Source organism: Macadamia integrifolia, unplaced genomic scaffold, assembly GCF_013358625.1.
Source record: "Macadamia integrifolia cultivar HAES 741 unplaced genomic scaffold, SCU_Mint_v3 scaffold621, whole genome shotgun sequence".
Taxonomy (NCBI): Eukaryota; Viridiplantae; Streptophyta; class Magnoliopsida; order Proteales; family Proteaceae; genus Macadamia; species Macadamia integrifolia.
The window spans coordinates 156,968-184,567 of NW_024870499.1; the positions used below are offsets into that span (position 1 = coordinate 156,968).

Here is a 27,600-nt window from a genome sequence, read left to right on the forward strand (position 1 = left end):
CGGAGGGCCACACTTCATTTCAGGCTTATATTTTATAAACGTAACATACTTCAATCATTTTCACCTTATGACTCTTCGGAGACATCCGATAAAATGGGACACTTCCTAATTTATAAAAGGGGAAATGTTTCCTCTAGGGAAGTGCAGTTCTTACACATGTTTTAGGGTCAATGGGAGTGCACGAGGAAGCATCCATAGATGAGTCATTTTCCCTTTCATAGAGGTGGGCTGGTCATTTCACCCCATGTGTCTAGGCGCAGAGGCCACACTTACCCACATAAAACATTTCCCACTATAAATGAGAGAGGTTCCCTAAAAGGCAGTGTGATCCCTATGCTAGCACGAGGACCAATGAGAGTGCACGTAGAAGCATCAACAACGAAGGGATTTTTACCTTTCACGGGGGTAAAGTAGTCATTTCATCCTCCCATGTATCCAGGTGTAAGGCCATGCAACTTTTCCGACTTCTTTATCCCTTTATAAATGGGAGAGGGTCTCGACAGGCAACATGACTCTTACTCCTAGTACACGAGGGCCAATGAGAGCGCACATGGAAGCATCAATTAGGGTATGATTTTTGCCTTTATAAAGGATAGAGCGATAATTTTTCCCATCTCTGTGTCAAGTCGGAGGGCTACACTTCGTTTTAGGCTTATATTTTATAAATGTAACATATTTCAATCATTTCCACCGAACTAAAAAAGAAACATTCTTCAATCATTACCGTCCAATAAGAATGGTTCAATGCTTTTTTTTTTTTTTTTTTCAAGGTTCGATGCCGAAGAGTATAGATTTGATATCTTCCTAAGCAATTTAGGCGGCAAAACTATAGGTTGAAAGAGTAACCATTCTAGTACCTCAGGGCCCAAATAATGTGCTTTTCGATTTATTTTTTATTTTTTTAAAAGAGGCTCTTCGATTCCTATTTCCTAATTCCTACCATTCAACCGTTAACTACCGTTCTTTTTCGAAGATAGAGAGAGAAAGAGGGAGGGGGAGAGAAGCGCGCGAGGCATGGTTTCGTTTAGCCAGAGTAGTCTTCTTCTTCGCTCTTCTCATCTCCAGAGCTTCCATGGAAGCGTACGGACAATCCTATCTGGTTCAAGAGAGTCGTCGTCGTTTTTTACCTTGAACATGCATGGCTTGTTCAACGATGCCAAAAGGAAAGCTTATGATATCTGAGAAACACAAACGAGTCCTTCCTGATCTGCTCGGCAGTTTAGTAGCTAGCTTGGAACACAGGGAAAACGATGGTGAAGGCTCGAGTTTACGCTTCGAGCCTGGAAAGGAGCTCGAAACACTCCATTTTAATAGATCTGAATCAGAGCACGAAAATGATGACGAAGAGAAGACTGATGGGGATTTTGATTTGACGAACCAATGGAAAACCTGCAGGGAGGTTGAAGCGCAAGTTTCTGTTTCTGAAATCATTGCAGAAGATGAGAAGAGGTCCGAATTGGAGTTTGAGGTTGGATTTTATTTTATTTTTTAAGTTCTTTGGTGCTATGCAGGAATTGGGGAAATTAGTTTCGACTTGGAAGAATGTAATTAGTTTGATTCTTGTAGTTCCCTGTTCATTTGGTGAATCAGTACTCTGACTAGATGCAGATTCTATGTTTCCATGGATCTTCGTATTTCCTTAGTAGGATTCTGAAATCTATGTAGTTTTTGGACGAAGTTGGGATGACGCGTGGTTTGAAATTCAGATATTCTATTTGAATCATTTTAGGTTTACTGTTTATTTATTTTATTTTAGTCTCATAGTTTTTCTTTTGATTCTATTTTTCTCTTACGTGGTTTGTTTTATTGATTAGCTGTCTCAGAAGGTTATAAACTTGGAAAGATTGCAAAGGATTGCTAGTTCCGGTCTCCCTGATGGAGGAGGTCTGCGTGCAAGAGTTTGGAAGGTTAGATTTCACTGTCTCGGTTATTGTTTACTGGAATGTCTTTAATTTTTTTTATTGGGAAAGAACTTTTCGTATGGGTAATGTTTGACTGAGGATGTAGAGTGATTCTACTTTCATTTACTATTTATCTTGTCTGTGTTCAATTGTGTATAGTTGAGTAATATACTGACTATGTTATAATTTAACCTATTAAGAGTCACTAGTCAAGTTTCAATAATGTGTAAATTTTTCAAAGATGAAAATGCACCTTGTTTGCTTTTTTGTATAGTCGAGAGTTCCAACTTGGAAATTTAGCGAAAGCATACCTACCATAATGGATTAGTTTCTGATTTAATCACAAAGGATTTGCAAATTATTTATGATTGCCAATGCTTGAATATGACTACTCTCCAACTGTAGATAGAAACTTAAATGTCACCTTGCATTGTCCATAAACATTGCAATGTGACCGTCAGTACCAATATAGAAGGTAGTGTTCTACCAGAACAATAATTGGTTAGGGTGTAGAATCCCCAATGAAATGCTGAATAACTTCTTATTTTCCGCAATTTCATTATTACTTCTGCAAGGTTAAAAGTCATTGGGGAACCAAGCTCAGTTTCCATTATCGATATTAGAGACTCACAACCTCTTCAAATAGTTGAAAGCTCACCAATTAATTCTTGAGGAATAAACTTCTTATAAAATAATTTTAGATGATTTTCAACACTTCAAGAAACAATTCTGATTCAATTGAATCACTAAAACCAACTGGATGGGTCTGAAGTTGTCTGGACCTGTCTTTTTTCAAGACTAGGCTTTAAACCATGCCACAGGATATTTGCAATTTGGAAAGCAACCAGAGTTACAGATTCCTCTTTTCTGCAACGTTCTTCTCAGATTATACAACCATTAAGGGTGAAATCAAAGGTATGATATTGAACTTGTAGAGCAGAAAATATAACAGCTTCAGGACTATTTCTCCCTAAAACCCTTCTTCTTCACCCGTGACCATAGAATCTTATATGCAAGTGGATAACAATGAGCTTCCATAAAGTTTTGTTCTTCCTCCAAAAGCAGTTGCAGAAAGATAAATTAGTTTCATAAGTCCATTAGCAAGTGAAATTTTCAAAGCCTGGATTTTTCCTGATGGTTTTTGACCTATCACCTAAGGAAAAAATGTTTTTTTTTTTTTGGGGGGGGGGGTTTGGAAACAACATTATGTTTCTGATGTGAACACCTTATGAAATCGTATATGCCACACATTAACGTATGTTTAGGAACAACGAGCACTAAAGAGAAAAACAACTAGCATACACAAAAGATGAGATTTATGTGGTTCGGTAAAACCACCTACATCCACGGAGTAAGATAAAACTTTCACGAAGAACAAGAGAAGAAAAATAGTACAACAATTTCTATTTGATTCCGAAACCCAAGTCCCTTGAAGATTCTTCATCTTCCCCACTCTAGTGGACAATCCAACTAGAACATTGAACCAACCCCATTAACTGGTCTAGATAAAAACCACCAAACCCAACAATCTCCACTTTGGCTTTTATAGTAGCCACATGTAGACATTTGGAAAAATCAAACTACTTGATCATTTCTCTATATTTTCAACAAAAGAAACCTCGCACATGTTCCTTCTAACTCGTACACTCCGTTTCCATTTACTCATTGGGGTCATGGGAATACGATCAACCATTGTACTCCCCAACAATTGATACAACCCTTACATTCTTCTCCTTTGATCATGACAAGACCTTCACATGAGAACTTCATTGCTCCATTTGTAATTGAAGTCTTAAACCACTTAAAGTCCAATTGACTAATGGAGATTATATTTCTATGCATTTCTGAGATATATTTCACATCACCAAGAGTGCGAACTGCTCCATGAAACATTTTAATCTTCACCATTCCTACACCCTAGTGTCACAACTAAATCCATCACCAAGTGACACACTTCTTTTAGTCTCTTAGAACTTGTCAAATAATTTCCTATTGGAGCAAATATGAAAAGAACTTCTAGACTCTAAATTCTGTTCATCACAAGAAACAATATATCGATACCTTTAGAAGAATATGCATTCTTCTTTCCTTGTTTCAGGCACTCCCTCTTTATGTGCCCAAAATTTTCACTTGTACAGTTAAGTGCATAGGATGGTATTGTACCCTTCGGCCACCAACTTGGCCTTATATCTATTAACATCACTATCTGATCGGTACTTAATTGTGTAGACCCATTTGCATCCAACTGGAACCTCCTCCTAGGATGATCAACCAGCTTCCAAGCACAGTTCTTTTCAAGTTTCATTATTGCCTTAGACAAGTCTTGCTTCCACTTTGGGTCAGACATGGCCTCAGAGACATTCTTGGGAATGGAAGTGGAGGAAAGAGTAATAAAAAAGACAACACCTATAGGAGAAATAGCATCATAGGGAACAAATTGGGCTATAAGATTAGTGCAAACTCTCTTTCCCTTTTGAATAGCAATGAGAAGATCTAACTCAAAAGGAAGGGAAGGAATGTCACCTGACTGAGGAAGGTGGATCTTAGGATGAGGATCCAAGGAGGACTCTTGGCATGCCTTCTGCATGCCTTCTTTCCCTTTCTTTTGTACACAAGTAACTCCTTCTCATTACCAAAACCAACACCTGAATGACCACCGATATTAACAACATCCACTTCTTTGTGTTTCCTAACGTCAAACAGAAATGGAGGAATAGGCAAGGGGGAAGAAAAGGGGGTGATGTCAGCAGCCTTTTCACTCTTACTATTCTCCCATTGAAGAGAATGGTGATGAAAAGTAAGGTACAGATTCAAAGAAGTTGTCATCTTTGGAGAGAAGTCGCCTGCGGAAAGAGGGATAGTAGCACTTATAGCCTTTTGTAGTGGAGGAATACCCAAGAAAAAAGGCATTTGAGGGCCATGGGGTTGAGGTCAGGTTTAGTCCAGGCAGACTTTTACACACCCAAACACCTTGGGGGGAAGAGAGAAAACAAAAAACCTGAGGAGATAAGGTTTCCAAAGGGGATTTGGAACGAAGGAGTTTAGTGGGCATGTTCTACATTAGCTTTATTTAGTGTGTAAAAGAAACTAACACAACCTACAAGCTATTAATGAGACTTGAACTCTCAACTTTTCACTGTTTCATTTAATGTGTAGTGGAGGAATACCCAAGAAAAAAGGCATTTGAGGGCCTTGGGGTTGGGGTGAAGTTTAGTCCGGGCAGACTTTTATACACACAAACACCTTGGGAGGAAGAAAGAAAACAAAAAACCTGAGGAGACGAGGTTTCCAAAGGGGATTTGGAACCAAGGAGAGTTTAGTGGGCATGTTCTACATTGGCTTTATTTAGTGTGTAAAAGAAAATAACACAACCTACAAGCTATTAATGAGACTTGAATTCTTAACTTTTCACTGTTTCATTTAATGTAGCCACCATACCACTAAGCAACAGTTTTGGTCATGTTCTACATTAGTTTTATTTAATGTGATTTTAAGATTAATGTGTTTATAGCTGGTTTAACTTAGCCCAGCCTAGCCACATGAATCAGTGACCCCAGGCCCAACCACATTGAGGTGGTTGATGTTTTCATTGCATTGCTAGGTTCTAGGCTTAAATTTTCAAGTGCATAGCAGAGCTGCATGAATTTCAGCCTGTTTTGGTTCTTCTTGGAGTTTCCTCAAAGAAAACAACAATTCCTTAACTTCTCCACCATGATGATAGAAACAAGTTTCGCAGATAAATGTTGATAGATAATCAATTCTCTTCAATGCTCCGTAGACACTGAAAAGTCACCATGTCACCAGGGTAAAATCATGAATTATTTATAGTAATTGAATGTATGATATATATAGATATATATATATATATAAATTTTTTTCTGGAACCTTTGTACTAATTCTGTTGTAAACAAGCAGCTACTGTTGGGTTACTTGCCTGCCTCTCGTGATCTATGGGAAGGGGAGTTGCTTGCAAATCGATCAAAATATGCTAAACTAAAAGAGGAGCTGCTCTTAAGTCCTGTAAGATATTACTGAACTTATTTTATCATTTCCAAATGCTAGGAATGAATATCGGTTATTTCTATATTCTTGATGTTTTTAATCTCTTTGTGTTTTGTTTGCATTACTTATAGTTAGCATGTTCTTATTAAAGCTTAATTCTGGCCAGTCAGAGGTCACAAGAAGAAAGGATGAAGCTTTTGCTTCTTGTGAGCCAAAAGTCGACAATGATAAGGATGGAATGCTAAAGAGACATGAGATTTCTCATGAAGACCACCCTTTGAGTAGTTGTAAGGCTAGTGTTTGGCATCAGTATTTCAAGGTAAATGGAATCTCCACAGATATCTTGGTTGATATACATTGTTGTTTCCCTTACTTAAACAGCTTGAAAATTTGGGATAAGTAGTTGTAACATGGTATCAGAGTGGGGAGGTGGAGTGTTCAATCCCTGGGAAGTGCAATGGGGTTCCGTAACACTTTCTCCCTTTGGTGCTATGTGATGGTGTTTCCAAGTGAGTGCGTCATGTGCAAGGCCACGTGTACCGGCCTGCACATGCGGGGGTAACATGTTAGGTCCATTTTTTGTCCTTAAAAGTTATATCCACATGTATGCCGAAGCGAAATATGAAGGGGAGTATTGAGATGTTGGGAGTTATAGAAGTATAGTCGAACATCGGTTATTTGGGACCTTGGATGTGTCTCAGTATACCCTTGGGCCATCTCCACCTAATGCCTTAAGGTTTTTGGTTGAACCCCCACGTGATGGTGTTTATGCGTGAGTGTGTGTCATGAGCAGGGCCGTGTTAATAGGCTTGTACTTGTCCGGGGGGGGGTGTTGTGTTGAAATACATTATTGTTGCCCTTACTTTACAGCTCGAGCTTTGGGATAAGAGGATGTACTGAGATTTCCCCTAACAACCCCTTGGGGCTTGGATTTACTCAATGCTAATTTGAGCATATGCCTGTGATTTCTAGGATTCAGAAATTGCAGAGCAGATTGACCGTGATTTGGTACGCACTCACCCAGATATGAAATTCTTCTCAGGGGACTCATCATTTAGCCGAAAAAATAGGGTAACCACATTTTCTTTCTCATGTTGAAGTGGGATTTATATCAGCTGGATTAACTCATCTAGTACTCTTCTTTGTCTTTTTCCCCTCTTCTTTATAGGATCATCTTTATTTGTTTTAAAAGAACAGAGAAACATATAGAAATGGAGATGCTTTTCTCTGACAGGGCTGGATTGCATTGTGTTTCATGCACAGGAAGCAATGAGAAATGTTCTCCTCCTATTCGCAAAACTAAACCCTGCAATCCGTTATGTGCAAGGAATGAATGAAGTCTTGGCCCCGTTATACTATGTGTTTATCAGTGACAGCGACAAGCAAAATTCTGTAAGCATTGGTCACTTTCATCTTTTGATTTTATGTGTAATTCTGATGAAGTATTTGTACTGCACTCTCCAAGTGTTCTTGTTTCATCATTCTACTGTACTATTATGTGCAATATGTATTGTAGCTGTGACAGTGACAAGCAAAATCCTGTAAGGATCGGTCACTTTTATCTTTTGATTTTATGTGTAATTCTGATGAAGTATTTGTACTGCACTCTCCAAGTGTTCTTGTTTCCTTGTTCTACTGTACTATATGCAATATGTAGCGTATGAGGCTATGAGCTGCATGTTATTCATATTTTCTCATATATACAGAACTTAACTATCACCGGTCCAACTCCACACAGAATTTAATTATTACTGGTCCAACTCCACACAAATAAAAGATAATAATCTCCAAGTGCTTTTCCGGGTGGCCTCTCTAATTACCTTTCTTCTTATTGCCCAATCTACCATAGGGTGTTGATAAATCAAGACAGCTCTGCTCAAAAATTTCTTCTTTCTTTGACTTTTTTTTTCCTTCCAAATGCAAATGGAACTGTCGCTGTATTTCCTTTTACACTAAAGGGTTGTCACCATGAAATAAAAAGATTTCTGTTATTTCAAAAAGCACCCCACATTGGGTTACAAAGTAAGGCTCCAAATTAACCTAAAAAGAATAAAGAAAAGTGGGCACCAGAAAAAAAAAATAAAAAATTATGCTGTAAGACGGTGGACTTCATTCGACCATTATCCGCTTTTGTTGATATTTCCCAGCATTTTTTCCAACAATTTTATTACTATTGTCAAATGCTTTAAATTAATGTTCAGACTATGCAAAGAAAATGACTTACCTCCTTTGATAATATTAAGATAATACAACCATAGTAAGGTAACATAACAGTTATTACTTAGACATCACTACTTATATGTGTTGAGATGTTGGGAGCGCACAAGCACATATATATTTAGCTAAAATGTTCTTGGGGAACCTCATTTCCCAAGATTGGCTTCCTTAGATGGTTGTAATGATAAGTTTTATGTTCATTCCTTTCATGGTTTTGGGATATGGACCATCTCCCATCATATAACTTTGTCCAATCTTTGAAATTCTCTTGGTAGTGAAGCAAAGATCCAGATAAAATAGGATGAAGAGAAAAGATTGAAGATCAACTGGTCACTATTACCCTATCAGAATGATATAACCCTGGAAATAGCCCAGCTAAGACTCATCAAATGATTGAATGTTTCATCTGTATGCTGAACTCAGGATTTAGTTTTGATTTCATTAATGATCAAAATTGAAATATTTTGGTGAATTAATTTGAAACTTTCATCAGATTCAAATAGTCCTATAATATTTAGGATTTCCATCTAAATCGCTGAAATATTTGAGTTTTGATCACCATGAAAGGATTATTTGGTGATTGCAACCGAATCTTCCAAAATATTATGGACATTATTGTGTCCATATTTGCCTTAGTCGCCTTGGTTGCCTTGTTAGTGCCGCCTTGCTTCTAGGCCTGCTCCAACGCCTTGGGTCGCCTAGATGCCATGACTACTATGACTGTGTCTAAGGAACACAGTGAAGCTTTTCTTTTGAAAGACACTCCAATATTCCTTAGTTTACAGTAAAAAATAGTAATTTTAATGGTTAATTCAACTCTGTTTGCAGATTAGGGTTTGACACCTAATATTACATTTTCTAAACGTGTAGTTCATATTTCTGATGCTTCTAAAACTGGATACAGATATTTACTTGTGTTCTCCTCTGCAGTCAAATGCAGAAGCAGATAGTTTCGCCTGTTTTGTTCGACTATTGAGTGACTCTGTTGATCACTTCTGCCAACAATTAGATAATAGCTCTGTGGGAATCCTCTCCACTCTTTCCCGCTTGTCCGAATTATTGAAAGCCAACAGCGAAGAGCTGTGGAGACATCTAGAGATCTCCAATAAGGTGAGCATATAGTCTCTAAAGAGCATCAATGTATGTTGAAAATAGTGCAAATAGCACTCCACTATGTACTGATTGCAAATAGTCTTCAAGCAATGTTCAAACCCCAAATTACATCTCATACACCTATTAATCTTGTCATCAGATTCATGTTACTGATGTATAGAGAACTGATTCATTTGTCCCATTTGGCAGGTTAATCCGCAGTTCTATGCATTCAGGTGGATTACACTGTTGTTAACCCAGGAATTCAATTTTAATTCCATCTTGAGGATATGGGATTCCCTATTAAGTAATCCTTTTGGTGTTCAGGTCTCTCTCTCTCTCTCTCTCTCAGACACACACACACATGGTGGATGTAATTCGCTTTATCATCAGATACTCTGAAACACTAGACTTGGCATGGGTTTGCAGATTTGACCTATCATTCTGAATCAACGTGATTTTCAGGGCATTGACATACCTCCATTCCTGGCTAAACATCAATGTCCTGAATAAACAGAAGTTTTTCCACATTACAAGTCTGCATTGTTTTTAGTACTTAACTAATTTCCAAAAGAAATGTGTTACAGTAATGAAACACTGAGACATGACATTGCACCACCCATAGAGTTGTTTAGGGTTATGGTCAATCAATAGAACATTTCAGTGTTACAAAATTAGTATCTTGCATGTCAGAGTGCTTTTTCTGGGGGAAAAAAACAAAAAAATGCATACAATAAGAAACATAGTGAAGCTCGTGAGTAGCCTACCTGAATATATTAAGTGTTTGTTGAATGAATTCGGATGCCATACATGTCTAGGAGTATATCTTCAGATGGTTATATTTATCTGTATATTCAGAATTATCATTTGTCATCTTCTTTCTTTGTTGTAAACATATCTTCTGCAGCTCACTTCTCCCTATTGCCACCTCAGCAGTAAAAATCTACTGAGTCATTAATGGCTCTATGTGCCTCCATTCAGTGAATACTGTTGTTGTTGTTGTAGTTGTTGCAATGTAGATCGCTAAAATATTCCTTGTTTGTTGTATTGCAGAGTTTCCTTTCAAGAGGAAACTGCCCATGTATATCTTTGTACCATGTATGTGCATGTTGTTCTTCATTTTTTTTTTGTTGCTAACGACGGGTATCCAGGCCTTCGGCCTGACTATTCCCGTGGGTCCATACTGACCCCACAACCGTAGGAATCGGGTCATACTGTGTTGAATGAGAACCATTCTACTTTCACTGAAAGCAGTGAAGAGCCCTAAACACCCCTGTGTGAGTGGCCCCAAGGAGGTAAGAGGAGTCGAACTCAGAACCACATGCTTCATGAGGCGAAGGTCCCTTACCAACTCAGCTACTCCTTGGGGTTTATAAAGTTAAGGGGTTCTTCATTATTTTAAAGTAAATATACAATTTTCACTGCTCACATTGAGAGTGAGAGGCCATACATCTGTCTTCTGAAACCTTCATCTCCCCCTCCTTTTCTTCTTCTCTTCTTAGTTAGTTTCTCTCAACCATTTTGATCACCTATTCTGTGGTCATAATCGAACAGACATAACACAAATTTCTCTTGTATGTGTGTGTGTCATTGATTCTTTGTGCACATTTCTCAGTTTCCTTTTTATCCGTGTATTTTTCAAGTCGGTAGGTGCATTTATTTTACCTTTTCTATTTTATGCATGGTCCAGGTGTTCATCTGAGATCATTTTCTTTTCAAGCCATAATGCTCAACTTATGTCTTTTGTAATTCTTCTCTAAGCATTGCTTTATTTCTTTTCTGCCTAGTGCATTAATGGAATACTGATTCAAACGGAATGCCTTGATTAACAGGAAATGTTGCTCCGAGTTTGTTGTGCTATGCTGTTGTGTGTGAAAAGCAGGCTTTTGAGTGGTGATTTTATGGCTAATTTAAAGCTTCTTCAACACTATCCTGAAATCAACATTGAGCACCTCCTACAAGTAGCTCAAGAGTTGACTCCTGACACATCATCCTTCCAATTGTCTCCATAAACTCATTGTTTATGTACATAGTTGACAGCTGATTGCCTTTTTTAAGCAATATCAAGCATAGAGAGACTTAAAGAGTATCTCCTCTCTATGCCTGACATGGTTGTCCAGTTCTATCACTTGGGCTAATATGAGCTTAAATTACATACATACTTGTGACCATCTGATTGAACATTTTTACTGACTGTGGTTGGATGAATGATTTTGTTGAAGTGAAAATGCAACTTGAGACATAAAACTAATGGAGTTTGCCACATGAAAAGCATACAGAGGTGACTAAATTTGTGTACCTCATTCTATGCAATGTGAGACATAAGCAATGGAGTTTTTCATAGGTTGAGTTTGCTATACTTTTTTGTGATAATTCCATTTGGAAGACATTTATCTACTTTTAGAAGTTTTTGGTATTATTGAATGAAATCCAAGAATCTCTCTATATTTCACCAAAGTTGATTATCTCCTGCCTTTGCTGGGTGTGTCTTATGGCTTCCAAAGTTGATTGCTTGGGTTAATATGAGCTTAAATTACTCTAGCCCCTCTTTCCATTTTGACACTTTGTCACGTCCTATTAAGAAGGCAAGATTTGAGAGAAGAAATAGGAAAGAGATTGACTGAGAATGAAAAATTACGGATTGGATTTGGGTTGGGCTTTTATATTGTCTCTGCAATCAAATCTCAAAAGAGAAGACACCAAGCACAGGAGGATTCTCACCAATATCCAATGATGGCATGTTACTAAGATCTAAGAGAAGGTAGGCAAAAATCTTTCAATTTGACTTTATATAGAGCTAGGGAGTATATATCTATTTGAAAATGAAAAAAACGGTTACATATTTGGCAATTAAAATGCTACATAGAAGGTCAAATATACCATTAACTAAGTAGTATGCTTTGGATGGTAAAAGATTCGTATCCCCAACTACATACTAGGATTACCATATTACGTAGTGGTGCTACTCAGCCATACTATTCAGCCACATTAATAAATTGAAAGAGAGTCCAAATGGGATAAGGAAAGACCGTTACCCTGCTCAATAGGTATTCTAAAGTATCAAGAGAGAGGGGCTGGGGTAATCAATCAAAATATAGATTCTTGATGGAGGAATTTGGGTGGACTGTGTTTTCCTAAGGCCATCGTGGCACCTCAGATGCATAGGGGGTATCGGAAGTGCATTATGGGAATATGCTAGAATTCTAGGAATTCATAAACCCTAAGATGGTGGGTGAAGGAAAACTTTCTTCTCAAGTAATCATTGGAGGAAAGTTTAGAGAATTAATTGAAACTTTCCCCAAAAATGAGAATCTCCGTTTCATTCTTTTTATGGGTATTTATTGCTTGATTGGAATCCCAATTGAATTCTACAACCCACTTTTGAATCGTATAGTTCCGTGTTTTGATTTTAATTTTGGATTATTTCCTTCGTTATATGGAGTTTCCACTTTCCATGATGAGGGGAGCAGTTGTGAGTATTATTTATTCCCATTTATTTATAGGGAAGTGTTTCATCTTAAGGGAGTGCGGTTCCATGTGTGTGGGAGGCCATTGTGAGCATACAAGAGGATAACCACAGAACATAAGATGTAGAAACGCAATCCTAAAACGATGTCGAAGATAATGAAAAAACAAAACAAACAATGCACACGAATTTTACGAGGTTCGGCAAGGTTGCCTACGTCCCCGGTGAGATGAGATCTCGCTTCACTATCAATGGAGAATAGGGTTATAGCGCTCGTCCTCACACCTCTCAGTATTGCTTGCATTACAGAGAAAGAAACCCTCGCTACATATATATAGCGAAAAAACCCTAATCCGGAAAGTACACAATTGCCCTCAAATAAAAAATTCGAACGGGACCGCCGTCCTGCCTATCTAGGTGATGCACCAGTACTCCCTGAATTAAACTGTGACGGAATACAAGACATCATACACCAACAGAAGAGTCATTTTCCTTTTTGTGAAATGGACCAATTAACCCGTTTGATCTGATTACCATGAGCCCGAATTATGAGCCGGCAATTGACCAGCGGGCCCTTTAAATTAATAGGGAGCGGAACTGAGTAGGCCCTACCAAAACAAATCTGGCCCAGCTAATCGGCATCCCTAATTCATTATATCCACTCGATAGGAATCACGAGGGTATATAGACAGGAGTAAATATAAATGGTCCTTATTTTATTTTATTTTTTTGTAAATAGGCCTGCCGGCCCCACCCCCTTAAAACCACGTACTTGTCAAGCACTTGCACTTCCGCGTATGCTGCTGGTTGCCGGGTTGCCGACTTGCCGACGCATGGACTCCTCGTGCTCTAAGCTTTTGCGTGATCTATCTGGTGGGGGATAGAGTGATTCATCTTCCCTTCGTAGACCAATCAAAATTCGAATGGCATGTCTTATTGGAAAATCCTAACCGTTCATCTCACTGACTTTTCTTTCCAGTAGAGAGTAATTGTTTGGGAGAATTACATGATTACCCACTTTTGGGTTTCCCTTTACAAAATTACCCACAAAAAGTTTTGGTCAACAAAAATATCCAAAATTAGGGTTGGGTTTACAAAACTACCTAAAACAGTGATTCTCCTTCCTCTGCCTAATTGTTTTGTCATTTTTACCCCTGGCCAAGATTGTAGCACGGCCTGATGGAGGCCGAGGTGGCAGCCCGGCCTGACGGAGGCTGAGGTGGCAGCCCGGCCTGACGGAGGCCGAGGTGAAGCACGGCCTGATGGAGGCCTAGGTTCAGCACGGCTTTACGAAGGCAGAGATGGAGCGCGGCCTGATGGAGGCCTAGGTTCAGCACGGCTTTACGGAGGCAGAGGTGGAGCGCGGGCTACCACCTCGGCCTCCATCAGGCCGCGCTATCACCTCGGCTTCCATCAGGGCGGGCTGCCACCTCGGCCTCCATCAAGCCATGCTACAACCTTGGCCAGGGGTAAAAATGACAAAACAAATAGGCAGACGAAGGAGAATCACTGTTTTGGGTAGTTTTGTAAACCCAAACCTAATTTTGGATATTTTTGTTAACCAAAACTTTTTGTGGGTAATTTTGTAAAGGGAAACCCAAAAGTGAGTAATCATGTAATTTTTCCTAATTGTTTTAAGGAAAATTAATGTCAAATCGTCATTTAATTAGTATATGACATACTTAAATGCACCACCAGCCAAACCTCACGTCGTGCGTGCTCATGGTTTTTGGAATCTGTATCGGTATTAGCCATCCGTATCGATAAAAATCAACATCGTTTACGTGGCCGATATTGTCTCGGATCGGCTATATCAACCAACTTAGAAAGCTGCACAGGCCGGTTTCGATACTCGACCGATCCCATATCCGTAGAACCGCATGAACCAACAGTAAAACCGTCAAAAAAAAATTTCTTTAAAGGAGAGACGATCCAATGTAGACTGATTCCGATCTCTTATCGGTATTGATATTAGCATCTGTTGATATTGTTTTACGATCGGATATTAATATCAATCTTGTTAAAATCGATATCGATACAATCGATTCGATGCCAATGCTTAAGAGTGTCAATACATAATCGAAACCGTTTATATAAACCAAAATCGACCGGTTATAACCGAATCGAACCTCACCGTAGTAAATTGATCCGACTTTGTTTTATAGGCCATAATTCCGATTCAGAAATCAAACTGAACCGAAAAACCGATGGTTAACTGGCACCTAGTATTAAAGGCTTAAAGTGTTTTGAATTTCAATAGGTCTCTACGAAAAAAGGGGAGAAAAAAAAAAGGGAAGTACTAACGGAGAAGGGAGCTTCACTTTCACACAATCATACTTTTTGATTTTTTAATTTCTTTGATCATAGTTAATTAGTTATAATATGTGTAATCTTTTACATAGAAAGTATATTGTCCTTGGCAAAATGAATGCATATTGTCTTAACTCTTTAAAAAATTTAATATATGTAGGATTCACACTAGTTGTAGGATGCAAACCATTTTCTAAAATAACACTATTAACCCCATGTAAATTGATTGTGAATCTAAGAACAAAAACAGATTAAAAACCGTTAAAATCGAAATAGGATGAAAATGATTATGATTTCATGTTATTTTTATCCGATGTGATTTTGATTTTACCTTATTAAAATGTAAATCGAATAAAAATCAAACTGAATAATCAAAATCGCACCGTTTGACACCCCTACCAATACTTAAGAAACACGGTTTAAAGCGAAAGCCATCTAAAAGACCTGCTAAGATTTCCGACCCTTTTTGGACAAAGGGAAGGATTAAAAAAAAAAAAAAAAAGAAAGAAAATATATCGTGTCGCTTTGTCTCTAGTTTCCATTCGAACACATCGGATCTAATTATTCTCTTTGCTTCGCGCGGGCTTTTCGTCGCATCATTTCCGGATCTCCTTTTTGGCTATTTCACATTTTCACACATTCTCTCTCTCTCTCTCTCTCTCTCTCTCTCTCTTGCATGCAAACTCTTCTTCTCTCTATTGTCTTCCATCTTCAAGCTTCTGCTCTGCAGAAACTGATTCAGATCCTTTTTCCCGATCTCCTTTTCGGCTATTTCACATTGTCACATTATCTTTCCTGTTTGGTTGAGGATCTTTCCTCTAGCTAAATTGACAAGTTTAGTTCTCTATAAGAAGTACGGATCCTGATTGCTGAACCGTTTCTTACAAGTTCAAATCACTTGACGGAGTTTCTCTAGTGAGGTTTGTAATTAATCATCTTTACTTTGAATAGGTTGTTCAATATATTTTTGGATTAATAGTTCGTATGGTGTGGCTGCTTCGTTTTTTATTAGGGCTAGTTGGGCACTTTCTAAGAGATTGAGTTTTGAATTCTTTTTGCAGAGTTTAGTTATGGCGCAAATTCTTCTCCATGGAACGCTTCATGCCACGATCTTCGAGGTGGATAGGCTGAATTCGGGAGGTGGCAATGGTGGCCCATCGATCTTCCGGAAGGTATTATGTTTTGAATTGCAAAGATTGCAATTAAAGAGCATGCTTGCTTCCGTTTTTTTTCCCCTTTAATTTGATATTTTTCTGTTGCTACTGATACGTCCTCTGAGAATCAGACCGCTGCGTAAAACTTTGACATCTAGTATGGTCTTTCTATTCTAATACAAATCTGATTTTATCCTTTTTTTTTTTTTTTAATGGAAATACAAAATGGAATTTGAGATTTGCAGTTTCCCAGGTTCAATCGATGCACTATTTTTGTTTTCCAGGAGTTTTATTTTGCGGTTTAAACCAGTGATTGATTCTTGCGTTTATCTTTGGGTTGGCCTATTAATCGGGGCAAAAAAAAAAAATCCAGAAAAAAGGACAAAAATTAATGTATAAATATTAAATAAATAAATAACATGTTATTGTTCTAAATTGTAATTATTAATTAACATGGAAAAATGGAAAAAGATTCACTATCTTTTACATGCAATGTTCTCAAAATTAAACACTAGGGCAATACATTGCTTAATCAATTGAAGCACGAATTATCATTGGCAAAATCAGGCCATCAAACACATGATTTGATCAATCAAATGTCTTTGGTTGATTTGGACAGTATAGGTAATTCTAGAGTTTTTTGGGATGACCAAATTACCTAGTAATCTGAAGAAATGGGCTCTCGGCCTGTTTTTTCCAGTTTTGTGAAGTTGCATGTGAAGAATCCGGTGAGTTTGTCAGATTGGATTGGCTGACCCATCATTCAGTTGCTGGAATTGGGCGATTGTGAATCAATCTTTAGATCCATGGTTTCCTTTCCCTTTTTGGGTAAACGACGCAGTGCTTACCCCCTTCCCCTATCTTCCTAATTTATTAACTGGCCTAGCTTTCTCAGTATTTCATTGAAGTTCCATAAAATCTGCCATAGATATATGGTCTTCCTGTGGTCTGCAAAAGTTAATCTCTATTTACATTTTACTCAAGACATTTTAATTGTTTTATCTTTCTATGGAGATCTCATTGTGCTTATCTCCTCTTCTAATAAATTATGGATCAAAGGCCTGAATTAAAGAGGTTTGCAGTGAAAAAATGCACAATTTTTTGAATTGTTGGTTATCCCTTCCCCCTCTCTTTCTTTTCTTTTTTCCTTCTTAATTACCTGGTTGCTTTTCTTCTCATGCTCTTAAAGTTGCAAATTTCTGATATGTTTTGCTGTTTCTAAATATGCAACAATTGGAAAACAGTGAACTTTTTATGTGAAGCTTATAAAATCCAAAATTACATTTCAAGATAACGATGCAAGGAAAGGTTTCCACTTGCATACATGACTTCTGTGCTGTTTGGAAAGTTCCACCCTTCACAAATATGTAAATGTATGTTATTGCAATGTATAAACTTTAAGGACTAGTACATGACCTCTTCGATTGTGTCTTGTTAGCTTTTTCCTTGATAGTTTGAGACCCAGTGAAATTGATGTTTTTGTGATTTTGTATTTTCATATTGAATAACTGGAAAGGCAGAAATTGTTTGAGAACCTTCTATCATTTGGTGAAACATAAATTTTGAAATGTTTGATAAGGTTTACATATTTGACATTCTGACCATTCTTTTTTTTCTTAATTTGACTTGTTATAAGTGTTATTATCATTCTTTTGATTTATTCTTATCATCTGCAAATTATTTTGCAGCTGAGGGAGGGAATCGAAGAAAGTATTGGTATTGGCAAAGGGACCAGCAAACTGTATGCAACAATTGATCTAGAAAAAGCTAGAGTTGGCCGGACCAGATTATTAGAAAATGAACCTGTTAATCCAAGGTGGTATGAGTCTTTTCATATTTACTGTGCTCATATGGCTTCTAATGTTATCTTCACTGTCAAAGATGATAATCCCATTGGGGCAACACTGATTGGAAGAGCTTACGTACCTGTTGAGGAAATCTTTAGTGGGGAAGAAGTAGACAGATGGGTAGAAATCTTGGATAAAGACCATAATCCTATAGATGGAGGCTCAAAGATCCATGTGAAGTTGCAGTATTTTGACGTTACTAAAGACGATAGTTGGGCTAGGGGTATCAGAAGTGGGAAATTCCCTGGGGTGCCTTACACATTCTTCTCTCAGAGGCAGGGATGCAGAGTTTCTCTTTACCAAGATGCCCATATCCCAGACAACTTTATTCCAAAAATCCCTCTTTCTGGAGGCAAGAGCTATGAGCCCCATAGATGCTGGGAGGATATCTTTGATGCAATCACTAATGCAAAGCACATGATTTACATAACTGGGTGGTCTGTGTATACTGAGATAAGCTTGGTGAGGGACTCAGGGAGGCCAAAGCCTGGAGGAGACATTATCCTTGGGGAGCTGCTCAAGAAGAAGGCTAGTGAAGGTGTCAGGGTCCTTATGCTTGTTTGGGATGATAGAACCTCTGTTGGTTTGCTAAAGAAGGATGGGTTGATGGCTACCCATGACGAAGAAACTGCTAATTACTTCCATGACACTGATGTCCACTGTGTGTTGTGCCCTCGTAATCCTGATGATGGGGGGAGCATTGTTCAAAACTTGCAGATTTCAACAATGTTCACTCACCACCAGAAGATTGTGGTGGTGGATGGTGCAATGCCAAGTGGAGGGTCAGAGAAGAGACGCATTGTGAGTTTTGTTGGTGGTATAGATCTTTGTGATGGGAGGTATGATTCACCCTTCCATTCCCTTTTCAGGACCTTGGACACTGCCCATCATGATGATTTCCATCAGCCCAACTTCAGTACTGGTGCTTCAATCAATAAAGGTGGCCCTAGGGAGCCCTGGCATGATATTCACTGCCGGTTAGAAGGTCCTGTAGCTTGGGATGTCTTGTACAATTTTGAGCAGAGGTGGAGGAAACAAGGTGGGAAGGACCTGCTAGTTGAGCTCAGGGACCTTGGTGACATCATTATACCCCCGTCTCCAGTTATGTTCTCAGAAGACAATGAAACATGGAATGTCCAGTTATTCCGATCCATCGATGGTGGTGCTGCCTTTGGCTTCCCTGACACACCAGAGGATGCAGCCAGGGCTGGGCTTATCAGTGGGAAGGACAACATCATTGATCGAAGCATTCAAGATGCATATATAAATGCCATTCGTCGAGCAAAAAATTTCATTTACATTGAAAATCAATATTTCCTTGGAAGCTCATTCTGCTGGAAGCCAGATGATATTAAGGTTGAGGAAATTGGTGCTTTGCATCTCATTCCTAAGGAATTGTCACTAAAGATTGTCAGTAAGATTGAAGCTGGGGAGAGGTTTACTGTCTATGTTGTGGTCCCTATGTGGCCGGAAGGGATTCCAGAGAGTGGATCAGTTCAGGCAATATTAGATTGGCAGAGGAGGACAATGGAAATGATGTACACTGATATATTTCAGGCCCTCCATGCTAAGGGGATTGAGGCAGACCTCAGGGACTATTTGACATTCTTCTGCTTAGGGAACCGGGAGATGAAGAAGAGTGGTGAATATGAACCTTCAGAACAAGCAGAGCCAGATTCAGATTATGGCAGAGCTCAGAAAGCACGGCGTTTCATGATATATGTTCATGCTAAGATGATGATAGGTATGTTCTTGTGCACATGCACACTCTGTTACTTGCAGGAATTTGTCAATTTGTAGATTTATGTTGTACTTAATTTCTGATTAGTATTTTTTTTCTATTAAAAAATCATAAAATTCAAAAAATCGTCAAAAATCCATTTTACTGATTCTTTTTACCAAACCAATTTCAGATGTCTTAGAAAATTTCATTGCATGTTTTGAAATTCAACATTTTTTACTATTTTCTTATAATTTATTGATTAAAAAATCATGAAATATACCCAGATAAGTGAAAATACACTGTTTAAGTGCATCAAATTTTTATCAAAGCATACTTTGAGTGCCAAATAACCAATTGCAAGAACTGAAGTGATGTTTTGCACATAATGACTGAAAGATCCATATTATGTTGTTTGAGCACGGCCTTGACGTGTGTGGCAGTGGGTGCCTTTTGTGCAATTGAAGGCAGCAAATGACCCTCTTTTGCATATTGAGAAGTAATTTGTACGAAGAACTAGCCAAAAATCAGTTATACAGGAATTCTAGACTGAACCTAGACACTTACTTGAGTCTTAGCTTTTGTGTTGTATCTATTTTGTCTAACTTCAGCAGTTCTTTGGGTTTCCTATTTTGATCAAATTTGATGTTTTGAGTACTTACTCCCACCCCACCCCCCCCCCACCACCCCAAAAAAAAAAAAAAAAATCATGCTTTGTTTTGCAGTCGATGATGAATACATTATCATTGGTTCTGCCAATATCAACCAGAGGTCAATGGACGGTGCTAGGGACTCAGAGATAGCCATGGGAGCCTACCAACCATATCATCTAGCCACTAGGAAACCCGCCAGGGGTCAGGTTCATGGCTTTCGGATGGCTTTGTGGTATGAGCATCTTGGCATGCTTGATGATTCCTTCCTCCAGCCTGAGAGTGTGCAATGTGTGCAGAAGGTGAACAAGATTGCTGACAAGTATTGGGATATTTTCTCCAGTGAGTCTGTGGATCGTGACCTACCCGGTCACCTTCTCACCTACCCAGTTGCAATTTCCAGCGACGGAACTGTGAACGAATTTCCTGATACAGAATTTTTCCCTGACACCAAGGCTCGCATTCTTGGTGCCAAATCTGACTTTCTTCCTCCAATTCTCACTACATAGATGGGATTCTCTGCTTGAAGAGTAATAATCACTTATCTTCCTCCATCACAGTAGCAATAGTATAGTATTGGTAATAAGTCACGTATTGATTGGTTCTAGTATTTTCGTGCTTTCTGTTGCTGATTTGTGACTGCACATCGTGTATTTTGTTAGCTTCACCTATCTGTTTCTATATTGGGATTGCAGATACATTTGTAGAAAAATGGTAAAAAATTTTGCTAAATGTCTATGAAGGAAAATGAAAAGAAGAATTTCCACTCATGGCATTTTCTTGTAACTAACAATTCTGAACCCAGTTTTACACCTCTTTTCATAACCAATGGTAATCCTTTTCTTGCAGAGATTTTGATACCAAAGCTGAGCTCAACTGTTAACTTAGTAGATCTGAAGTTCATAATTGTCAGGTGAAGTGTAAACTTCACAAGATGCCACATGGCAAGTGTCAGTAGACATGCGTTGGTTCTGAGTCGAATCGTCCCAGTTTGGCTAGAATCAGCCTACCTCATTTGGATTTGGCCGATTTTCCATGACTCAGATAACTCAGTTGAATTGGAATCGGCCCGTTCCGAGTTTTAAAATCCATAAAAGTATATGTGGGCAAAAGGATGTGGTGTGGAATTCATCATCATGAGTTGGGTTTGGTCCTAGAATTTGTTAATTTTTTTCTGACAGAGAGCTACATGATCAGTTGCAAGTTGGTCAAAGTTGAAGCCATCATCTTCCAACAAGGAAGCTTCGTGTTTGTTGTGTTTCTCCCTGTTTGATTTGCAGGTTGCAACTGTGTTGTTTCTTGTTAGCGTATTGAAGAAGAAAGGCTAAAGATGTGGGCCCTCTCCCTCCCTCTTTCCTTCAAAGTCATTAGATAAGGGTGGTGAGTTGGGTCCCTAGATTTGTAGAAGGAAGCTTCATTGTGGGCCCTAAATATGTCATGTCTACGCATCTCAACTCATTTTCCATTAACAATTTAGGAATTGAGATCTTATTATTATTTCTAATATGAGGGGATTTGTTGCAATAATCTGTTAAACCAAATTCCTATTAATTTTGGATTCTCCTTACCCCAAAAAATTAGAAAAAATTACATGATTATCTACTTTTGGGCTTCCCTTTACAAAATTACCCACAAAAAATTTTAGTTAACAAAAATATCCAAAATTGGGTTTGGGTTTACAAAACTGCCCACCCAAAGTTTCAGTTAACAAAACTATCCAAAATTAGGTTTGGGTTTACAAAACTACCCAAAATAGTGAGTCTTCATCTTCCACATATAATCATGTATTTTTTTATTACTGAAACTTTGAGTGGGTAGTTTTGTAAATCCAAACTCAATTTTGGGTATTTTTGTTAACTTAAACTTTAAGTGAGTAATTTTGTAAAAGAAAACCTAATTTTGGGTGTTTTTATTAACTGAAACTTTTGGTGGGTAATTTTGTAAAGGAAGACCCATAAGTGGGTAATCAAGTAATTTTCCCAAAAAATTACTCCAGAGTTTTGAATGAGTTTTGACGGTTGCGCTCATATTTTTGTAGGGAAAAGAAGTACTCTTACCAAGTGTGGATCATGTAAATGTGTTATAATAAACATCAACTAATACAAAAATAAATAAATACAGATTTGCCAAACACAGAGATTTAAGGAGGTTCACACACCGATATGGTGTGCTACGTTCTCGGGCGAAAAAAAAACATGTTTCACTATGTAAAAGAAATATTACACACAAATAGGGGTGATAAAACTCGTTCTGAAATCTTAGCTCGAAAAACTCCCAGATTATAACTTCTTGCTAAACAAGGTGATAGTGCATTATATACTTCTCCAAGTCGCGGGTCGATCCATCAAGTTGCGGTTGATCGGGTTAAATCATACCATAGGGCCTATGCCCCGCACCCCCATACGAGATCAGTGTCGGGCTCCACGCTTGGGCCTATTGGTCCAATTCCTCTACTTCCATCACAGATGTCAAAAAAAATTAAAAAATTATAAATTATAAATAAAAATAAAAAATAAATAAAAATTTGGATCACCACCAAAATATATCGAAACGGGTCATTCTTCAATATGAGTCAATAATTCAAGACAAACTTAATAAAATGATATCTTTTTTCTCCACCATTGGTATAATTTGTAAATTCCTTCTCCACACTGGCATCGTGGAACCCTCGACCACTTTTTATCTGAAATTCTAAACCATTTGGCACCAAGACCATCAGAAACTTTTCAGTTTTGATCGGTCAGATCGGTTCGGACTGAACTTTGGCACCTTTGATGCTGTTTCTAACTAAACAGACCCTCACCGACCAAACCCTCTTTTCCCTCTTAAAAACGGGAAAGTCCAATTTTTTTTCCTTCTATAATATAAGCGAAGTGGCATCAATTGCTTGGTTGCTATTCTCATACGACTCATACCTGTGGCTCTGTGTGATTAAAATAAGCCCATCACCATGACTTTGTCTAAAAAGCAGATTACACAACTATGAAGAAAGTGGGTGTTTAACAAAAAGAAAAAAAAAAAAGTGAAAGTGAGTGGATCCTCAAAGCTTTAACACAAATTTAGTGATTTGCTTTATTTTTCTTGTGGACCTGCAACTTCCAAAAAGGCTAAACTCCTTCCCTCTAGTATTCTAACATGTGGGTCTCAAAGTCCATAGAACACAAGAAGACTCCAGGCTGAGCCCCACTGGTACACATGGTTCTTCACCATTGAAACACATAGTTCCATTCCCTATTTTGGAGTCCTGGCTCACTATCATTGTACCATTTGGACCATAACAAGTCAGACACATAATCTCATCACCTTTTGTAGAATCTAGAACAAGGGTGAAGACTCTTCATATATACCAACAAGTGTGGATCATGTAACAAAAGTTGTGAATCTTGTCAACCTAATCCTTAATCTTTGTTTATTGAATCGTTTTAAAGAGTGGATTAGAGTGGGGAAGGAGGTACTGGGGGAAGGGTTAAACAACCTAACCCTGATAAGATAATCGCTTCAAACAAGAAGTTATGAATTCAAGGGAAAAAGATCCTCAAAAAAGCGGAGCAGGATCCTTTTTCAGCCATGTTCTCTCATAGAACGAGTCATGGGATTTACATTGACATTTTTTCTTCATACAACATATGAACGTTTTACTGAATAAATCTATCCCCGTTTTTTCAGAGGCAAGTTCATGCAGTGACATTGTGAGAAACTTCTATTTTTGATTCGAAAAGGAAAATCTTGACCTAAAGTTAAATCAAAATAATGTAAGTCATTAACATATCAAACCCACTATCAAAAAATATTCTTCAAAGCAAACACAACCATTTAAAATAATGAAAAGAAACAAAGAAGTGGACAAAGTCAAAACTCCTAGTCCTATCTATTGTAGTTTGTAGGAATCCACTTGGTAATAATCATTTTAGCATTTGGTTATTGACTTAGTATAATGTTGTCTCCATTAACAAAACTATAGCTTCTAGAAGGTCTTGCTATTTCTTTTCTTTTTTTTTCTTTTCTTCAGCAAATTATAGCTTTTTATTTCTAGAAGGCACTGTTGGGTCATAGGTGAGTGGTGCAAGTTATACAATATTGAGAATATAGTGACAATAGTGGAAATACTTGTTCTTTTTCTACGTTGACACTCTCTTTTTTCTGACCATATGAATCCCATTGTTGATAAAATCATTTTGTGGAAGAGTTTTTTATCCAAGAGTGCGACCCCTATACCAATACAATCCCATGAAAGCATGCATAAAAGCATTAGTAATGTGGATATTTTCACTTTTGATGGGCGATGGGGTGGTCGTTTCATCCTTCTCTATGTCTGAATGCAGAAGCCACACTCCCAGATGAACTCCTTTTTTGTAATCATTTTTTATATCATAATTAGTGTCACATGAGATCGAGATTCCTCTTATACTGGTGTCTTTATATAGAAAATTAAAAAGATAAAAACAAAACTAAACATTATTGAAATAATATTACTTTATGAACGTAGTTTTTCCATGTACTGACTATCATATAACGGTTATAACCACCCTTTAAAAAAAAGGAGGATTTATAATTTTCTATATGACAGATTCTTTCTCTTGTTTTGGTTTTATTTTAGCTTAGTATAGAATATAGATATTAAATAAGGTGCCCTTTGGCCACACTCTATGGACACTATGAGGTCATAGGTCATATCGTCTACAGCCACTCTTATCTGCTCCTTCTATTCTTACCCACTTGATGCATATGCTCTATTATAAACCTCTCTCTAACCTAATTCTTAACCTTTCTTGACGACAGGTTATTTGCCGTATTTACCAAAGTTTTCAAGTCAAGGAAATTATCTCCCTCCTCTTGCCATTGGTTTATTGAACTGACCAACCATGGTTTGATTATTTTCAATTGCTGTTTCAAAAGACCAAATGAGCCACGGTTTTTATAATGGGAAAAGGATCTCTGAGCCACTGGGCTGGGTACCCTAATATTTTTATGTTTTTTTTTTTGTACTAACGATGGGTATTCAAGCCTTCGGTCTGACTAGTCCCGTAGATCCATACTAACCCTACAATAACATGAATCGGGTCATATTGGTATTAAATGAAAACCATTCAACTTTCATTGAAATATTTTTGTCTCTTTTTATTCTCTCTTTTTCATATTTGAAATGATTTTGCTGCCTTTCAATGTGCTAATATTTTTACTAGTGCACTTCTCAATGATGCTTGCTTAAAGAACCCTGTTCCTTATAAATATTAGGTTAACCCATCCAATTGTTAGGATGACCAACAACCCTGAGCCTTGTTTGTTTTCATGATAGCATAAAAATTTTACAAGGTGACCAAGGCAAGGCAAAGCTCTGTATCAATATGGATTGGGAGAAAAAGTTTGGCACACCACCCTTATACCACAAGTCAACTCTATTGTTTCTCTCTCTTTCTTCCTCGTTTGAATTGAGCCCATGCCCCGTCCTGTATGATCCCTCACCTCATGTCCCCATTGATGTTGTTTGCTAAAACTTACCACATGGGGTCAGTGTACCCCTCACCCTTTTTTTTTTCTTACTTATTCTTAATGAACTGCCCATTGGGATATTATTCCCACACAATAGAGGGGAAAGGGGAATGATAAAAAGATAGGGGGAGGAGGCACACTAAATACAAACTCACACACTATGTCACTATGTGATACGAGTTGAACCATTGACCTCCTTGTGCTCCGGGCATTGGATTCACAGCAGGTTTGCAAAATCAAATTGGATCGACTGATCCTTTATGGAAACTAAGGTTTAGGGTGGTATGCATATTTGAGAGAGGGTAGTTTTGTCATTATAAAATGGGTTATAAAATGTTTTTTTTTTTTCCAATAAAAGGGTGTTTTGGGTATTCATGAAATGTAGCCAAGTACGGGTATGGTCTATAGTGGTACCTAAACTACCCATACAGTTCTTATGATGGATGAACTCATGAACCACTGAAATCCATCTCTTGCGCATGGACCATTGATGATTGGACCTCAGCAAATTAGTTTGGTACCTAACCTTCCCTTCATTTGATCCATTTTCTATGGAGTGTAGAGAAAGCAAGCCCAGCTTCCCATTCGTTTCAACTCAAGAGTTCAAAAAAGGAGAAAGGCAAAATACTCTGTTTCTTTGTCCTCCTCCCCCTTCTCCAAATGTGGTGGTGAAAGATCCCCTTGGCTACTCTAATTGACCCGTTTCAATGAACCATAAATCTTTCCCCTCCCTAAAATTGATTAATTTTGTCTCTAGTAATGCCATTAATGACTCATCATCCACAAATTAGGCAACTTAAGTAAATAAATTTTGGTCCCAATGTGTTTTTTCCTTTTGTGCTTAAACCTAAAAACAAGGTTAGCTTTAACCTAAAAACAAGGTTAGCTTTAAACCTTTCTTTTGGACTAAGGTTTTTTGTTTGATTTGCATAATACTTTAAACTTGGTGCTTGAAAGGAGAAAGGCGAAATTCTTTGTTCTTATTTTGTCGCATAAAATACTCAATAGGATTTAAAAGAATAGAATCAAGATCTGACTCAGATCAAAATTGGTCTAAATTAATCAGAGATCGATCAAAATTCACCATAATATGCCCTAGCTCTAGAAATCCAATACTAATCGACTAGAATCTTATCCTGGTTCTTAAAACAGCAGGATCCAGATTAGTTTCGACAAATGGATAGGTTTGGAATCAATACATTTTTAGCATCTAGTGCTTTTTTGTAATCCATACCAATCCCAATTCTTGAAATCATGGTCCTCTCCCTTCATTCAAATGTAGTAAAAGATCTCCTTTGTATTCCAATTGACCCGGTTCAATGAACCATAAATCTTTCCTTTCCCTAGAATTTATTTCTCTAGTAATGCAATTAATGACTCATCATCCGCAAATTCGGCCACTAAAGTAAACAATTTGGTGGCATCAATTTTTCATTTTTCTCTTGGTCTTAAAAACAGGGTTAGCCTTTGACCTTTCCATTCATCCAAGGGTTTTTCAGTTAGTGCTTGTACTTGTTTAGTAACGGCACTAAAGGCTACCAATCCAGTGAGAAGGAAAGGAATCAAAACAAAAAAAATTATAAATAAAAGGAAAAAAGTAACTCGTGATATGGACGGGTCATCTCCCAGTCGGGACTCGTGAGTGAAGTCAGTAGAAACGAGACTCCTTTCTACCTTTGGTGTATTCGCCGCCTTCTCATGCGGTGAACCGTACACGAGCGAAATTTCCACTGATCCTTTTCTCTCTCTCC

General features: G+C 37.9%; 2 protein-coding genes across 4 annotated transcripts; both read left to right on the plus strand.

The window, feature by feature from the left end:
- Positions 1-968: 968 nt before the first annotated feature.
- On the plus strand, positions 969-11,569 carry LOC122069443 (TBC1 domain family member 13-like). Of its 3 annotated transcripts, none has more exons than XM_042633457.1 (9): positions 971-1,468; positions 1,815-1,907; positions 5,817-5,921; positions 6,055-6,222; positions 6,876-6,974; positions 7,167-7,295; positions 9,051-9,230; positions 9,423-9,539; positions 11,045-11,569. In XM_042633457.1, the coding sequence occupies exons 1-9, from the start codon at positions 1,139-1,141 to the stop codon at positions 11,222-11,224; spliced, it is 1,401 nt and encodes a 466-aa protein (XP_042489391.1). In that variant the 5' UTR covers positions 971-1,138; the 3' UTR covers positions 11,225-11,569. The 3 variants fall into 3 exon arrangements, with proteins under 3 accessions (XP_042489393.1, XP_042489391.1, XP_042489392.1); XM_042633458.1 differs by having other exon boundaries at positions 972-1,468; positions 6,070-6,222; XM_042633459.1 differs by lacking the exon at positions 6,876-6,974 and having other exon boundaries at positions 969-1,468.
- Positions 11,570-15,590: 4,021 nt separating this feature from the next.
- LOC122069457 (phospholipase D alpha 1-like) lies at positions 15,591-21,129 on the plus strand. Its single transcript, XM_042633470.1, has 4 exons — positions 15,591-15,908; positions 16,050-16,160; positions 17,831-19,733; positions 20,435-21,129. Exons 2-4 carry the CDS (start codon positions 16,059-16,061, stop codon positions 20,866-20,868), a joined length of 2,439 nt encoding a protein of 812 aa, XP_042489404.1. The 5' UTR covers positions 15,591-15,908; positions 16,050-16,058; the 3' UTR covers positions 20,869-21,129.
- Positions 21,130-27,600: the final 6,471 nt, after the last annotated feature.